Consider the following 17,755-nt stretch of genomic DNA (forward strand, 5'->3'; position numbering starts at 1 on the left):
TGTTCACTGGTTCCAGCTTGTTTCAAAGCAGCAACCATTGTCCCCATCCCAAAACAGTCAAATGTCACATGTATGAACGATTACAGACCTGTGGCACTCACTTCCATCCCTGCCAAGTGCCTGGAGAGAATGGTCATAAAACACATCAAAGCCGCTTTGCCACCATTTCTGGATCCATACCAGTTTGCATACAGAGAACCGGTCAACTGAGGACGCCATAACCATGCTGCTGCACACACTACTGGAGCACCTGGAGCACAAGAACACCTACGCTCGGCTCCTCTTTGTAGACTACAATTTGGCTTTTAACATCATCCGGCCAAACAAACTTCGGTCCAAACTCCACCAACTGGGACTCGACTCCTCTCTATGCAACTGGACTGTGGATTTTCTCACTAATCATACACAGAGTGTCAGAGTGGGCAAGAACACCTCCCCCACCCTTGTTGTCAACACCGGGGCCCCTCAAGGGTGTGTTATGAGCCCTCTACACTCTCTTCACCCAGGACTGTCTTTCCTCCTCTGCGTCCAACCTCATCGTTAAGTTTGCTGATAACACTACAGTGCTCGGCCTTATACCCAACAATGATGAGGTTAACAACAGGAGGGAAGTGCAACATCTAGAGTCATGGTGCCACCATAATAACTTGCTTTTAAACACTAAAAAGACCAAGGAGATTGTTGTAGATTTCCGCAGGAAAAGTCACAACAACCACCTACCTCTCCTCAATGGCACCGAGGTGGTGGAGAGGGTGAGCAGTTAAATTCCTGGGGGTAACCGTGACTGAGGACCTGTCCTGGGGCGATCACATCACCTCAGCGGAAGGCCCAACAGCGCCTTTACTACCTGAGGAAATTGAGGAGTGCCCACATTCCCAGACCTCTGATGTTGAACTTTTATAACTGTGCCATCAGTAGCGTTCTGACGTATGGACTTTTAGTGTGGTTCTCCAGCTGCACTAAGGCTGACCAACAGGCACTCCAGCAGGTGGTGAAAGCAGCCGGTAGAATCATCGGAACCACTCTGCCAGAAATCAGCACTATCTACTCCACTCGCTGTCTGAGAAGAGTGCACAACATCCTGCGGGATCAACACCACCCTGCGCGCCAACTTTTTCACCTGCTGCCCTCAGGGAGAAGGTACAGGTCCATACGGGCCAGAACATCCAGACTGGCCAACAGTCTGTATCCACAGGCTGTGAGGCTCCTGAACTCTGCCCCTCTCCCCTCTCGGCCCCTCTCTGCCCCCCTCTCACGGACAAAAACCACATCCAACTCTTAATAACACTGAACTGGTTGCATTGTTGCATTTTGTCATCATTCTCAGGTCCCTGTCTGTATGTCCCTGTTTTGTGCACCTTACTTGACACCATCATGCTGCTACAAGAACTGTCTCATGTTGTACTGAAGCCACACTGGGTCAATGTTTACACTTGGGTTTAAGGGTATTTATTATTTATGAGTTTGCTCCAAACGCAATTTTGTTGTTCTTCTGTGACAATGACTACAAATAAATTGAATTGAATTGTCAAATTTGCATTATCTTCCTCTACTGATGGTAAATAAGTACAACAGCTATCTCCTCCCACAATTGAACAAACTCCCCCCAATTCAGTAGTAAGATAATCTAAAGCTACTCGATTGTGTTGTATAAATTGTTTCAGGGTTATCAAGTCAGCATTCACGCTTTGGAAACCGCGGATTGTCTCATTAGATAATTTAACTAAATCATGTCTAGTAAGAGCTATGAGATAATTATTGTCATATTGAAGACTAGTACTAGCAAACCAAGATTTAAAAAAACATTTGTACTAGTAAAAGGTTTAAATTCATCAGGCAAAGCATGAAATCTAGAAGCAAGAGATTGAGGGTTTGAGTTGAATAAGTGGATAAATCCACCCAATATACTACGTTTTTGGATGTGTGACTTGGAAGCAGATATAAAGTTAGATGGTTGAACAATGTAAGTAAGATCATTCATAGTACAAATACCACAAAGACCAGTCCAGTTGAGGGTTCTCTTCCCCTTAACCCAAATATTTTTTCATTGTTAAATTTAGGCCATGCAGCTTTAGTAGGTGATACCGTGGCTCTAGTAGGGTTACCTGAATGAATACTGAGTTTTGAGACCCAGTATGGTGCACAAGTTCCCTGCCAACCCACGGGTAGAAAACTGTACATGTAGGAGTCACAATTCCATATAATATGATCTATTGAAGGAAATGGGAGATTGTTATTTATAAAATCGATAAAAGGAACTTCAACTGCTTGTTTATTAGCTTCCAAGTCAAAACGTACAGGAGTCCATGGTATGAACCTTAAGCAAACTACTGGAGATTGGGCTTATTTGGATTGCATAAGTTTGGGCTGAAAATTATCATAACTCTCTAGATCTAGCTGTGCATATAATCCAGGTGTAAATGCTTTTCATAAATTATTACAATGGTCTACAGAGGCTAGCTCTTTGAAGTGATTTAAAACGTTGCCAATGACATTATTTCCTCTCCTACAGATGATTGGTATTGGACTCTAACAGAAACCTTGTTTAGTTTAATTTCTAAGAAAGTAACATTGTTTACGTAGAAAGGCTGAGTAGCATTAACAAAAAGGGGGTAATATAAGCACTGAAAATCAAGATGGTTCACCAGGATGTGAGATAGGTCTCTTCGACCAACCATGCTAGGTTTGGGCTGTGCACTTGTGGTGGCCTGTAACAAAAAGAAAAACCTTTCAGTCATCTGTTCAGTTAAATCCTCCAAGCTTATCCTGTTATATTTCCTATTTCTTTCTCTTTGAACTCATTCCCTTCCCTAACAGCTCCAGGGAAGTCTCTAAGTATAGTAGTCAAGTCTTGTCTTGTCTCTCTTTTTTCCAAGCATAGAGTACTTATAAAATAAGGGTCAGTGTTGTATATAAACAGACCTAAAACCCCTCCTATAAAATAGGCATTCGAAAGGTAGAATTTATGGGAGTAAAGTGGATGTCACTGTTATCGGTGCCACTTTGACTCGACTGGCGTGGACCCATGAGGGCGTCCCCTTAACCTTTACGGCGGTCCTTGTAACCAGCAACACCTCTACGGGTTCCCCGTATCGTGGTTCAGTTGCAGTTGGCTTCAAACTCCGGATTAACACCAGGTCACCGGGTTAAAAAGGATGAGTAGGCTTTTCAGACAGCACTGGACCAGCATCAGAGACCTGTTGGAGATACTGAGGAATAAATGTGAATAAATTGTGAACATACTGTTGTTGCAATTCTTGCAAATTTGTGAGGTCCAGTGCTGGGTTGGTCTCCTTTGCTGCCAAAGGAAATGGACGACCCATTAGAATTTCATGAGGAGATAAGCCAGTTGTTTTTCAGGGCATTGCTCTGATAGACAATAGTGTCAGAGGTAATGCGTCTAACCATGTCATTTGTCGAGACATGTGAATTTTCATTATTTTGTTTTTTATTGTTCTGTTAAGTCTTTCTACCATTCCACTTGAAGGTGGATGCCGTGGCACATTAAATTTCCACTTGATGCCCAATGCTGTAGCTAATAATTTTGTTACTCTCGACGTGATAGGAGTCCCATTGTCAGAATCAGTGAACATAGGTATACCAAACCGAGGTATAATATGCTCCATTAGACATTTAACAACAGTTTGTGCATTTTCTTTTCTAGTAGGAAATGCTTCAGGCCATCTAGAGAATCTATCTACTATGACTAATAAATAGGAATAGCCTCTACACCTTGGCATATGTGTGAAGTGCACTTGTAATTGTTGAAAAGGTCCTTCTGGCATTGGAAGGTGCTCATGTCTAGCTGGATTTACTGCTGGGTTGCAACGGGCGCATACCATACATTGTTGAATATAGAGCCTTACGTGTTTTTCTAACCCCACCGTAAACAATAATTTGTCGATATAGACTGTGATTGCTTGATTATTTGCATGTTATACCATGTACAAATGCAATTTATCTATAAAAGGCAATTGTAGGAAATGCTACTCGGTAATTGGGGCTTTTTCACATGCCATCTGCGTCCTTATAACACCCTTTCTTTTCCCAAATGTTTCTTTCTGCTTCTGTAGTCTTACCCTGAATTTCCAGTAATTCTGCAGTTGAAAAAGGGGATTGAATGAAATTGTATCAGATGCTGAAGTTTGTACAGTCCCTAACAAAAGTCTTGTCGCTTATCCATTTTGTAGAAACAAAAGCTTATAACCTGACTTTAAATGAATCGACTGGTCTTAGAAATGTCTCATATGAAAGCTAAAACCCTCCCAAATTATGGTCAATATACTAAAATAAATTTGCTTCACTGAAGAAAGATTGATCATTTAATGAACACAGACAGGTCAGATTTTGGCAAGACAAAAGTCTTGTTGCCTTGTCATATGATGCACCCAATCCTAGATTACAGCCTCACCTGTGATCAGTTACTGATCAGTCAATTAGTGGGTGTGTATAAAAAGAACCCCAGCACACCAGACCTTCACATCAACTGCAACTTGACCTCTGACAACAGCCTAAGATCCACCCTGAGACCAAAGCGTTAATTATCAAGAGGCTCAAGACCAGATCCACTGCTGAGGTGGCTGACACCTTCAATGTGTCTTAACGTCAAGTACAAAGAATAAGAAAAAGATCTGAAAAGACTGGAGATGTTTTTGACAAGCCCAGGGCCTGCAGAAACCGCAAAACAATTGCTCGGGAGGATCGTTTGTTGATTCGAAAATCCAAGGCCGGCCCCTTTTCCACTGCAGCAGAGCTCCACCAGGCCTGGTCACCTCAAGTCCCTGTGTCAACCAGAACAGTTTGTAGAATTCTGTCTTGAAATGGCCTCCATGGTCGAATCAGTGCACAGAAACCAGCACTAAACAAAAGGCAATTAAAAAACCGTGTGGCATTTGCCAAGGCCCACAGCCTGCTAAAAGGATGGACACTGAAAAAGTGGCAGAAGGTGGATTTCTCAGATGAATCCTCGGTTGAATTACATCACAGCCACCGCAAATATTGCAGGAGACCTACTGGAGCCCGCATGGATCTAAGATTCACCCAAAAAACAGTTAAGTTTGGTGGCGGAAAAATCATGGTCTGGAGTTACATCCAGTATGGGGGTGTGCGAGACATTTGCAGGGTGGAAGGCAATATCAATAGCCCAAAATATCAAGCTACCTCTTACATTCCCAACCATAAAAGGGGTCAGATTTTGCAGCAGGATGGTGCTCCATTGCTTACTTCTATCTCTACATCAAAGTTCCTCAAGGCGAAGAAGATCAAGGTGCTCCAGGACTGGCCCAGTCACCAGACATGAACAGCATTGAGCATGTCTGGGGTAGAATGAAAGAGGAAGCATGGAAGGCAAATCCAAAGAATCTTGATGAACTCTGGGAGGCAGACTGCTTTCTTTGCTATTCCTGATGACTTCGTCAACAAATTGTATGAATCATTGTTGAACCACATGGATGCAGTCCTTCAGGCTCATGGAAGTCACACAAGATATTAAATACGGATCTCACAGCACCACTATTTAATTAACTGACGTTATGCAACATATTTTTGTATTTGAAGTAAATTATTTGTTCAATTCTCTGTAGGCGACAAAACTTTAGTTTCATATGAGATATTTCTAAGACCAATCAATTAATTTAAAGTCAGGTTATAAGCTTTTGTTTCTACAAAATGGACAAGCAACAAGACTTTTGTCAGGGACTGTAAATAGGATTCTTGGAACCATGGCGGAAACAAGCCACTAAGAGCAGCCTTTTTGGCACAATTATCAGCAAAGTTGTTGTACTCAGTTTCAAGATTATCCTTTTTTCCATGACCTGTACATTTGACTATTGCAATCTCAGACGGGAGCATCATAGCAGCTAAGAGATCCTTTACAAGTTGTGCATGTTGTATTTCTTTTCTTGCCTCTGTTATGAAACCCCTGTTTTCCCAGATTTTTCCAAACTCATGCGCCACAGAAAATGCATATTTAGAATCTGTGTAGCTGGTTTGTTTTTAGCTATGGTTTGTTTTCAGCTATGGTGCAAGCTCGTGTCAAAGCCACTAATTCTGAAGCCTGGGCAGATTTGACAGGTAAGCCATATGCTTCAATACAGATTTTTTTGTCGTCAATAACTGCATATCCTGCTAATACAGTTCGATCATCAGGTCTCATTGCTGATCCATCACAGAAAAGTATCAACTCACTATGGAGTAATGGTGTTTGCTGCAAATCCATTCTAATGTTTGTAGCTCCAGATATTAGTTTTAAACAATCATGTGATTCTTCCTCTGGGTCATAGCCCGAGCCATGCAATAGAACCTGTAAATGTACAGCTGGATTGGTATGTGAGGTCGTGGAAATAGTGAGATTTTGAGTACCTGTTAGGATATGCTCATAATTTCTCTTTCTTTGACTTGTCATATGTTGATTACTAATATTGTTTAAGATGATTGAAATCATGTGTGTAGTATGCAACACCAGCGGATGAGCTACCACAATGGTTTGAGATTTCTCCATCATAATAGCAGCAGCCGCCACAGCACTTAAAAAAGGCACCATTCCCTGAACAATAAGAGGCAAGATTTTAGAATAATAAGCCACTGGTCGCATTCCTCCCCCCAGGGGGCAGAGGTAGAATACGTCACTAAGAGATGCCTGCAGTCACTAAAAGATGGATTACTAGATCTCTTGTCAACCTGAAGAGGAATACCAGTATCATGTATCTTAAAATAAGTTTGTGTCACATTCTTAAAGAGAAACAAGTTCACCTCAATGCTTAAGACACAAAGTATTCAACTCAAGATTTAAGAGTAAAGTAAAAATCATGCTTTCACCAATTGTCTTGATGGGCCTGGGTCCAGCCCCAGCTGCTTTACGATAAGCACCTGTTTCTTTTGGATCTGAAGGCAGCGGACTTGTCGGAGACTTCAAGGTTTTACCAGTGTGTGCTGAAGGCCTGGAGCTCGGTGCTGGAGTGCTCCAGGGAGGAGCCATATGGACGCGTGGGGCAGGAGCCACTGTTTTTTAACCCTATGGTGAGGAGCAGCCTGCTGGACTCTACCCACATGAGACAGGCATTTGAGGCAGCAGGGCTCAGAAAGCTGATGGATTTGAGAACTGAGCGAGGCTGGAAGAGTGCAGCCCAGCTGGGCCGGGAGACTGGAGTGAGGTCTGAGCCGGTGCTACAGAAGCTGTTGTGAGAGGTGGCACTGGGGCTCTATGGACAATCTCCACCTGTCCAGCCAGGAAGCACATGGCTGCCTCGGGTTGCACAGACCTGTAGCTCCTGTTAAAGAGACTGGAGGAGGACTTGAGGTGGTGTGGACAGTGAGGAGGGCACTGTGTTCAGTGAGGGAGGGGCAATTACTGCTACACCTGTAGGAGGGGCTGGAACATGGATGTGTGGTTGTGTTGTTTGATTTTAATATTTTGTTTTAACTGACAAGTGGAACTAAATAAATGTATTGTTAAAAGTCAGACTCTCTATCTTTCTCTCTCTCTCATGCTTCTCTCTCTCTGTCTCTCTCTCTCAGTCTCTCTTTCTCTCTCCTGCTCTCTCCTCTCTCTCTATCCTCTCTCTCTCCTCTCTTACGCTCTACCCCCCCCCACACACACACTTTCTATCTCTCTATCTCTCTCTCTCCTCTCTCTTTCTCTGTCTCAGATTTGTGGATAAACGTGTGAACTGTGACATCTCTAGTGAATTGTACTTTTAAGAGTACTTTTCTCTCTCATCTCTCATACTTTTGACTCTCCACAGATCTGACCTGTAACTTGATCTGGGAGCATCGCCTGATCATCTCCATGGAAACAGAGAATTTTGTACAAAAAGACAATACTATAGGCTGCTGTACTTTTACTCCACTACAACAATTATTACTGCTCATAACAAAGTAAAAGTTATGACGTAAATATTTGTTATGACAATCTGAGACCTGCTGAAAAGGCTGAGGGTTTATTTTTAACATATTGATAATGTGAACAAACAATCACCACATTTGAAGCTTTATTAGATCTGAAAAACGGAAACAAATATTTTAAATGTTTAATCTTTAAGTACATTTTTAAACAGGTACTTTAAAACTGAAGCATTTAAAATGATTCATTCATATACTACTATGAAGTTTGCAGTTTGTCTTTGAGAGGAAATAAGAAATCTCTGCTCAAATCAAATCAAAATAAAACATTTACAAAGTGATTTTTCTACACATATGACTGTTGTATTTTACACAGAGGAGGGTGAGTGTGTCGGAGCACACACACACACTGAGGAGTCAGAATAACAGAGCCTAAACCCAGGGAGCAGAGTGTGAGTGAATGTGGTGTTGAAGGTGTGGAGGTGGGTCAGTTGGTCAGAGGAGACTGTGTAGAAGGACAGAGAGCCAGCAGGACAGTCCACAAACACTGAGACTGTCCCAGAAGAGGAGGAGCAGGACCGAGGGAGGGAGGTGTGTTTGTTATTATGCCAAACATAGAAACCACCTTCAGAACAGAACAGACTCCAGGACTGATCATTGTGTCCAAACCAACTGTCACAACTGCCTCCTTTCCTTCTGATTCCTCTGTAAGACACTGATATCTCAACCCCTCCACTCCACTGGACCTCCCAGTAACAGCGACCAGTCAGACCAGTGGAACACAGAATCTGTTCCCAGTAGTCAAATCTGTCCCGATGATCTGGATACGGCTGCTCCTCTCTCACACGTGTCACCTTCTTGTTGTTGTCAGACAGTTTGAGTTCTCTGTGAGCTGTGTTTGGATTCAGACTGAGATCAGAGAAATCTGATGGAGAGAAGACACAACACAGCAGCAGTTAGTCCCATGTGGAGACACAGATTTAATTATAGTTTAATATGGGTCAATCTATTCATGAAAGATGGATTTAAAGTCAATTATTTATGATGAATGTATTTTTATTCTGATGATTTTATTTGTGAATCATGTCAGTCTTATATTTGGCTCATGTTTCTTTTGCATCAGCTCTATATTTCCTTTAGTTTCAGAGCCTCACATCTATTTCAGATTATTTTCAGTGTAAAACTTGAGTTTGTTGCTGCAGTGACAAAGTGCAGCTCCAGTCTCTGACGTCACTCCACACATTCTACACTCCTCTGCGCAGCAGTAGTTCTGATGGGGCTTGGTGCACACAGGGGCTGAGACACGTGGCTCTGTGTTTCAGGAGCTTGTTCACAGCTTCTGTCCTTTTGCCAGTGTTTGTGTGTCTGTTGTTGTTCTAGTGATGAGGAGGAGGCAGCAGAGGCACAGCTCAGAGGAGAACAGGGGATTGGTTTAAATCCACTGTCTCCAGAAGAAGAATGAAGATCACTGTTGTGTTTGAGCTGAAACATGAGTGCAGTTACACAGCTCCAGACTGGACTCTTCAGGATCTGCTTCAGGAGTCAGTCGTGGACACAGCTGTGGACTAACTCCATTTAATATTAAATTATTGTATTCATTTTGGGTTTAGATTTGTAACTGTCCTGACACTGAGTTTTTACTGTTTCTTATAAAACAAGAGCAGACATCAAACACTGAGTAATATTAAACACAACTGTATAAGTGTATTTATTTTATACTCACTCTTCCACGGGCAAACGGTTAACCAGTGAAGACCTGCAGGCTCCAGTCTGAAGGAGAACACAGATGGTCCATTACTGAGGCTCATTAAAGCTTCACATTTAACCTGTTAAAATGGACTGATTCTGTACAGTGTGTGTGGTACTAGTCACAAACACATAATAGTCCCTCATGAATCAGTGAGAAACAGACACTAAAGTCTTCAAACCCAGAGTGGAGAAATAAATAAGTGAATATGTGCGCGGGGAGTTAGCCATGGAGTTTTCAGCACTGTAACGTGTGGTAGTGGTCAGGCAGAGAGCGCTAGCTACAGCCATTAACATGTGCTCTGGGATAGAAGAACAACAAGACTTGTAGATTTACACTGATACTTGGTTTATTTCACATTTATAAACCAAACAATGCCACGTCTCCACGGCAACAACAATCACACATGAAAGAGTCCGTTTTATACCTGTACCACACATTACTTGAGCTGTAGAGCGCACAGGTGTGTGTCCATAACACAGCAACAAGTGATGACCTGTGACCTTACAGTACATTACAAAAGAGAGGCGCCACCATATGGTGCTATCAGGTACTACAACAGAAATACACTGGTAATACTGACTGTTACAGCACGTGTCAGTGATGTTGACTTTGAACACCACTAAAACACACATATTTACTTCACAATAATCCAGGACTGGATCTACCAGAACTGAACCAGGACTAAACCAGGACTACACCAGGATCATAGTGAGCAGAAAGGAGCAGCAGACTCCACAGGACAAGCACAGGACTTAGGTGTATGTTTGTATATATCTCCTCATCCTCAACTCCCACGTGCACAGGTTAGAGACCCAGTCCCGTCAGAACCCCACCCTGAGTCCTGCACAGTGGACCCTCAGATCCAGACTGAGACCAGGAGAAGGACCAGGTCTAAACCCAAGATCCAGGACAGACCTCAGCCCAACCCCATCTAGCTCTGGGACAGTCCTGACACCTCTGTGTATAAGGGACCACAGGGGACACATACAGGTATAAATACTACTACTGCTACTACTACTACTGCACAATATAAGTTATGTTGAACTTAGTTCATTTGAGCTGACAGAGAAAATGATGAGCTTTGTTTCAGTTTTTTATTCTTGTGAGGCCCAGTAATTACACAGATATGATCCATAAACCAGGTCCAACATCTGGACCAATGCAGATGGAGCTGGGAGTCGCCTGAGGGTTGGTGGTTCCTCTGCCTTTGTGCCTAAAGGCCTCACCTCCAGTGTGCTGCTGTGTGTGTGGTTGTGCCTTTGACAGACAGCAGGGGGCGCTCTCACCTTACAGACAGCAGGGGGCGCTGGTCCTGTAGAGCGGTCAGGAGCTCTGCTGAGGGTCCTGGATGGTTGTAGCTCAGGTCTAACTCTCTCAGGTGGGAGGGGGCGGAGCTCAGAGCTGAGGCCAGAGCAGCACCACCCCTCTGTGAGACCAGACATCCAGACAGCCTAAAGACACAGCATTACACTCATGTGGACACAAGGGGACAGAGTGCATCATGGGAGCGTCTCACCTGAGAGTCTCCAGTCTGCAGGGGGCGCTCTTCAGTCCAGAACACAGCAGCTCCACTCCTGAGTCCTGGAGGTCGTTGTGACTGAGATCCAGGTGTGTGAGACTGGAGGAGCTGAGGACTGAGGGCAGAGGCCCACAGCTGTGAGGGGACAGTCCACAGAGGGACAGACTGAGGAGACAGAGGGACATTAGAGACTAGAACCACCACACAAGAGTTTAAGCCTCAGCCTATGTGGGCCGGTGCTGGGCTTGTTTGACTCCAGACGTGAGAGATGTGAGAGGGGTGTGGCTGAAGGGAGCTCCACCCCCTCACATCTCTCCATCTGACACAGAGCGACTCTGCTGTGGCTCTGTGAGGAGCGGTCAACGACGGACCCGTCCCATGTGGAGAGTTGTTTCTTTCTGGGCTGGCCCCACTCCGCCCCTGCATTTAACCCAAAATGAAACTAATAAAAAGATCAATATCTTTGTTACTTTTATCAAATGTAATTAAATGTAATGTGGCCCTTTAAAAATATAACAGGCCTTATTATTATTTGTTTAGGCTAATTTAACTTTTTATATTTTTTTGATTACTTATGGACTGTGAAATTTTAAGTGCTCCCAGTAGATTTCAGAGCCCCACTCTGCCCCTACATTAAACCAAAAATGATAAAAAGCCCATATCTTTATATATTTATGTTAATTTTATCAAATTTTGTTTTCCAATGCAACGACTAAAAGGTTATGTTATAATAGTGAGTAATTTTAACTCCTCTGACCTGAGCTGTTCCAGTTTACAGTGAGGACTCTTCAGACCAACAGACAACATCTTCAGCCCTGAGTCCTTCACGTCGTTGAGACTGAGATCCAGGACTCTCAGACTAGAGGACTGGGAGCTGAGGACTGAGGACAGAGCTTCACAGCTTCTCTCTGACAGGTTACAGCTGCTCAGTCTGGAGAGAGAAAACATTGTTCATGTAGAAGTTGAATCAAACCATCCTCTGTTAAACAAATGTTACTCACAGAGCTTTGTTGGAGGCCTTGACCACTGGCAGCAGCCTCAGGAGAGCCTCCTCTGAAGCACAGTATTTCTTCAGCTCAAACTGGTCCAGATCTTCTTCTGATGACAGTAAGATGAAGGCCAGAGCTGACCACTGAGCAGGAGACAGTCCACCTTCAGACAGATGTCCTGAACTCAGGACCTGTTGGATCTGCTCCACCAGAGAATGCTCATTTAGTTCATTCAGACAGTGGAGCAGGTTGATGCTCCTCTCTGCAGACATATCCTCACTCAGCTTCTTCTTGATGTACTCAGTTGTATTCTTATTGGTCTGGGAGCGACTTTCTGTCTGTGTCATCAGACCTTGTAGAAGGCTCTGATTGGTCGACAGTGAAAGACCCAGGAGGAAGCGGAGGAGCAGGTCTAGGTGTCCATTTGGACTCTGCAAGGCCTGGTCCACAGCTGTCTGGTAAAACTGGACTGATTTACTGCTAAAAATATTTGACCGTGATGATGTTTGTTTCTTGGAGAGCAGGTTGATCCCAGTGTTGATGAAGGTCTGATGGACGTGAAGAGCAGCCAGAAACTCCTGCACACTCAGATGGATGAAGCAGTAGACCTTGTCCTGGTACAGGCCTGGCTCCTCTCTAAAGACCTGTGTGAACACTCCAGAGTACACTGAGGCCGCTGCAGCGTCCAGCCCACACTCCCTCAGGTCACACTCGTAGAAGATCAGGTTTCCTTTCTGCAGCTGCTCAAAGGCCAGTTTTCCCAGAGACTCCACCATCTTCCTGGTCTCTGGACTCCAGTGTGAGTCTGTCTCAGATCCTCCTTCATACTTGATCTTCATGACTTTGGCCTCAACCACCAGGAAATGGATGTACATCTGAGTCAGGGTCTTGGGCAGCTCTCCTCTCTCTCTGCTTTTCAACATATGCTCCAGGACTGTGGCAGTGATCCAGCAGAAGATTGGCATGTAGCACATGATGTGGAGGCTTCTGGACGTCTTGATGTGGGAGATGATTGTGTCGGCCTCATCGCTGAACCTCTTCCTGAAGTACTGCTCCTTCTGTGGGTCGGTAAACCCTCTGACCTCTGTCACCATGGAGACGCACTCAGCAGGGATCTGATTGGCCGCCGCGGGTCGTGTGGTTATCCAGAGGCGAGCGGAGGGAAGCAGACTCCCCCTGATGAGGTTTACCAGCAGCACGTGCAGTGAGGTGGACTCTGTGGGGTCGGTCAGGGCCTTGGTTTTGGTGAAGTCCAGAGGAAGTCTGCACTCATCCAGACCGTCAAAGATGAAGAGCACCTGGAGGTCTTCAAAGCTGCAGAGTTCTGTTTGTGTTTGACTAAAGAAGTGATGAACAAGTGTCACCAAGCTGAAGCTTCTCTCCTTCAGCACATTGAGTGCTCTGAAAGTGAACGGGAACAGCAGCTGTATGTCCTGGTTGGCTTTGCCTTCAGCCCAGTCCAGACTGAACTTCTGAGTGAGCACTGTTTTCCCGATGCCAGCCACTCCCTTTGTCAGCACTGTTCTAATTGGTCCATGTGTGTGAGCTGGGCCTTTAAACATGTCTTCACATGTGATGACTCTCTCTGCTGGGCCTGGTTTCCTGGAGGCTGTTTCCATGTGTCTGACCTCATGTTCCTGGTTGACCTCTGAAGACCCTCCCTCTGTGATGTAGAGCTCTGTGTAGATCTGATTCAGAAGGGTGGGGTTTCCTGCTTTAGCGATGCCCTCAAACACACACTCAAACTTCTGCTGCAGGTTAGACTTCAGTTTACGCCGATAAACTCCAGAATAAGTCCCTGAATGAAGACAACAGATACAGGCCTGAGTCTCAGAGAATATAAAACGACTGTGAGCACCTTGTTAAATGTTTTAAATGGTCCTACTGCTCCACAGACGCTCAGCCAGCTCCTTCTGTTTCATCCTCCTCAGGAAGTTCAGTGTGATCTTCAGAACAGCCTCACTGCTGCTCCTCTGCTCTTCACCCTCCACAGGTTCTAAGCATTCTGGGTAATCTGTACTCAGAACCTTGTGGAGCTTCTTCAGCTCCTTCTGGACAAAAGTGAAGATGTCCTCCTCCAGAAGCTGAACAGACACATTATAAACAACACAAATGCAGTCAGTGTCAGATCTGTGTGGAACAAGTTCTCATTCATCTGAACATTTACAAACTTTAGTGACAGACCTTAAATATGGAGTCCAGCTGTGTCTGATGGTGCTGACCACTGGAGACCTCTGGACCCTGCTGCTCCACTCTGTGAAAGAGACTCATCAAACACTTATGTTCATTTCAACTGTTTTATTCAGGGGAAACTCACGGGTCTTTGGCAAAATCAAGTGGCTTATCCATAGACCAGTCACTCCTGAGGGACTCACAGATGGGACCAGGTTCAGATGGAGGATGTTTCTGGTGGATCCTGAGACACAGAAGAAGAAAACACACTTCAGTCACAGTAAAACACATGGGACTGTTATGACTCAGGTCTGATACTTGTACAAAGTGTTCATGAGGCCCTCACCACAGACGCTGCAGTGCCACAGTTTGAACAAAGAAACACTACATTTTACAAAGTATTTTCTCTTTCATTATTTCTCTAAATTCATTCTATTGTTAACATGTTTTTATTTTAAACCTCAAAGTTGTTCATGTCCAGACTCTGGTCCAGGTCGAGGCCTGACAGTGACACTGAATGTAATGGATGTTTGTTAAACGTTTTCACTCTTAAAATCCTTCAGTGTCTGTGTTTAAATGCACACTTAAAATCTGATCATAATCTGATTTCTACAGTTGTCAGATTACTCAAATGTGACTTTAAAAAGTTAAATCTGATGTCATTTCATTCCGATTTTTACACCTCATGTGTTAAAGAAGAAAATAGATCAAAAAGGTCAAACAAACGCAGCAACGACAAAGATCAGTGAAGACTAAAATCAGTTGAGTTTGACCCTAATCCTACAATGACCCGACACATGTAAACCTGGTGTTTGTGGTCAGATTTCTTCTGTGCATGTAAACACACTCCAACAGGCAGATCTAATCTTTGGCTCAGACTCACTGTGGACCATGCTCCTTTTTAAAAGTAATCAGTCGGTCATGAGACCATTCACTTCCCAGCGCCGCCCTGCTGGTGGTGGGAGGGGCTGCGTCCTCTCTGGTCTCTCTCTGATCCATGCTCAGTCCAGAGTCCTACAGAATGACATCACACTGTTTAGCCCCGCCCACTGCTCACATGGTTCATCTCATGTAGTTTTGTCAAGTGTCTCCATAAAGAAACTTTCACATCAAAATGTAAAGAAGGAGACGCCAAAAGAGCTAAACATTTATGAAATACAACTGTACAATGAAATGTTCACATTGAGAAGAAACAAAAACACAAAATGACCTTCCATCAAAAAAACAGTAATCAGAACTCAGACTTTTACTTATATCTGATTTATAAAGACATGACTCATAAAACGCACACTCCACATATTAGACTGTAGAGGCCAGGTGACCCTGTGCCACAAAGACACTCGGTTGCAAATGTTTTTGGTGTTTCAGATGTGAGTTTCCTAAAAAATGAGCTCAATGCTCAAAAAGATTCACTTCAAATGCCCTTTATTTCCATGCACTCCCTTAACACGGTTTAAAGACTGTTCCTCCCACATATGTAACACCTGCTGCACTAAGCACCTCCCCTTTAATAGGCACAGGTGAGGCCCGGGTGTGTCAGAACATGTATATAATAGTTCAATTTAATAATCATAGTTCTAACTAATACCACAATAGTTCAACTAATAATAAAACATCCACAAGTCAATTAAACAAACAGATCACAACATCTATAAGAGGAAACTATGAGAGGGACAATAAAAGGATCATGACACTGAGTAAAAGAGACACGTCCATAGATCTGATATGGACATGTGCTGTATGTAGTTAAATATATTTAACATCATAAGAGATAAATCAGAACAGAAACACTTCAACACTGTTAATGTTTAAGGATGTTGAAGGAGTTTCACCTGTTTCATCTGATCCACAGAAGAAACAAAACTAAGAACATAAAGACTCATGATTCTGAGAGTCCAGTTAATGGGAAACATACAGTAAGTTTAGATAAAGCTGAAACTGGCCCTCTCAAACTGTGAGACATAACGACACAACAAGACTGTAACCAGGAAATAAACCAGGAAATAAACCAGGAACTAAACCAGGAAATAAACCAGGAAATAAACCAGGAACTAAACCAGGAAATAAACCAGGAAATAAACCAGGACCAACTCGGGTGTAAACTAAATCTGTACCAAACCAGGACTAAACCAGGACTAAACCAGCACTGAACCAGGACTAAACCAGGACTAAACCAGGACTAAACCAGGACTAAACCAGGAAATAAACCAGGAACTAAACCAGGAAATAAACCAGGAAATAAACCAGGAACTAAACCAGGAACTAAACCAGGAAATAAACCAGGACTAAACCAGGACTAAACCAGCACTGAACCAGGACTAAACCGGACTAAACCAGGACTAAACCAGGACTAAACAAGGACTAAACAAGGACTAAACTAGGACTAAACCAGGACTAAACCAGGACTAAAACAGCACTGAACCAGGACTAAACCAGGACTAAACCCAGTGTTAAATATAATCAAATGAGTGAAACCTGAGCGGATCCAAAGAGTCCAAAGTGTCTTAGAGAAAAGTGCGCAGTTGAAGAAAGATATTTGTTTTTACGTTCTTTCTGGAGTGAGTCAGAGCCGCTCCTCTATTGGCTGCAGTCCAGGTGGGCGGGGCTTCACTCAGGTGAGTGACAGGAGGCTGCTGTTGAGTTTATTCAAGAAGATTTTAATTCTGATTTAAATGTTCTTAGTTTATTATCTCCCTACTGTTGGTCATCTGTCAGAAAACAGGGTGTAATTTTGGACAGGTCTTTTAAACTGAAAAAACAAATTAGCTTCATTGTCAATTGAAGCTTTTTAAGACTGTTGGGTAAAATCACATCTTCCCTCCCCTGTAATGAACTGGAGAGAGCAGCCCATGTATTTATCTCGTGTCATCTTGATTATCGATATTGTGGGTTGGACCAGTAATCTATTGGCAGGCTGCAAACGGTCCACGATGCAGCTTCCATTTACTGACAGGGACCAGGAGACAGGACCACATCACACCTGTGTTTGGCCCAAACTAAATCCACATTAAAAACTCACCTTTATGCACTGGCTTTTAAAACATGTTGAACTGTTTTAATACGCCCTTTTTATAGACCAGTTTGGCTAGTTCCAGTTTGCTTAAAATATGCAGCACTTCCTGTTCCATTCACTGTTTACTGGAAATCATTTTTTAATTGAATAACACCCAGTGACAGAGAAAAACATACAATATTTACAGCTTACTATATACAGAGAAGGGTTTGGCATTTGGTGTGTGTATCTGTGTATCTGTCTTGGTTTCTTTGTAAATATGTGTGTGAGTGTGTGTGTGAGTGTGTGTGTGTGTGTGTGTGTGTGTGTGTGTGTGTGTGTGTGGAGGAAAAAAAAAAATCTAACTGAGGAGAGAGAAAAAAAAAAACTAATACTAATAATAATAGTGAAAATAACAATAAGGCAAGGCAAGGCAAATTTATTTGTATAGCACAATTCGTACACAAGGTAATTCAAAGTGCTTTACAGAATAA

General features: G+C 43.4%; 1 protein-coding gene across 3 annotated transcripts in view; it reads right to left on the minus strand.

The window, feature by feature from the left end:
• LOC117381215 (NACHT, LRR and PYD domains-containing protein 3-like) overlaps window positions 1–17,755 on the minus strand; it is an 81,297-nt gene that overhangs the window by 22,605 nt on the left and 40,937 nt on the right. Inside the window, exons 1-11 of one of the 3 annotated variants that reach the window (XM_055226605.1) lie at window positions 16,745–16,783; window positions 15,153–15,283; window positions 14,415–14,513; window positions 14,282–14,351; window positions 13,983–14,181; window positions 12,110–13,895; window positions 11,866–12,039; window positions 11,106–11,273; window positions 10,876–11,040; window positions 9,563–9,609; window positions 7,973–8,764 (exon numbers count right to left, since the gene is read on the minus strand). In XM_055226605.1, coding sequence (XP_055082580.1) covers window positions 8,208–8,764; window positions 9,563–9,609; window positions 10,876–11,040; window positions 11,106–11,273; window positions 11,866–12,039; window positions 12,110–13,895; window positions 13,983–14,181; window positions 14,282–14,351; window positions 14,415–14,513; window positions 15,153–15,268 — 3,381 coding nt within the window. In that variant the 5' untranslated portion in view covers window positions 15,269–15,283; window positions 16,745–16,783 and the 3' untranslated portion in view covers window positions 7,973–8,207. Of the gene's footprint in view, window positions 1–7,972; window positions 8,765–9,171; window positions 9,398–9,562; window positions 9,610–10,875; window positions 11,041–11,105; window positions 11,274–11,865; window positions 12,040–12,109; window positions 13,896–13,982; window positions 14,182–14,281; window positions 14,352–14,414; window positions 14,514–15,152; window positions 15,284–16,744; window positions 16,784–17,755 lie in introns of those variants that run through there. The other 2 variants (XM_055226607.1, XM_055226604.1) reach the window with 2 other exon arrangements.

Source organism: Periophthalmus magnuspinnatus, chromosome 14 (genome assembly GCF_009829125.3).
Source record: "Periophthalmus magnuspinnatus isolate fPerMag1 chromosome 14, fPerMag1.2.pri, whole genome shotgun sequence".
In the NCBI taxonomy this organism is placed as follows: domain Eukaryota; kingdom Metazoa; phylum Chordata; class Actinopteri; order Gobiiformes; family Gobiidae; genus Periophthalmus; species Periophthalmus magnuspinnatus.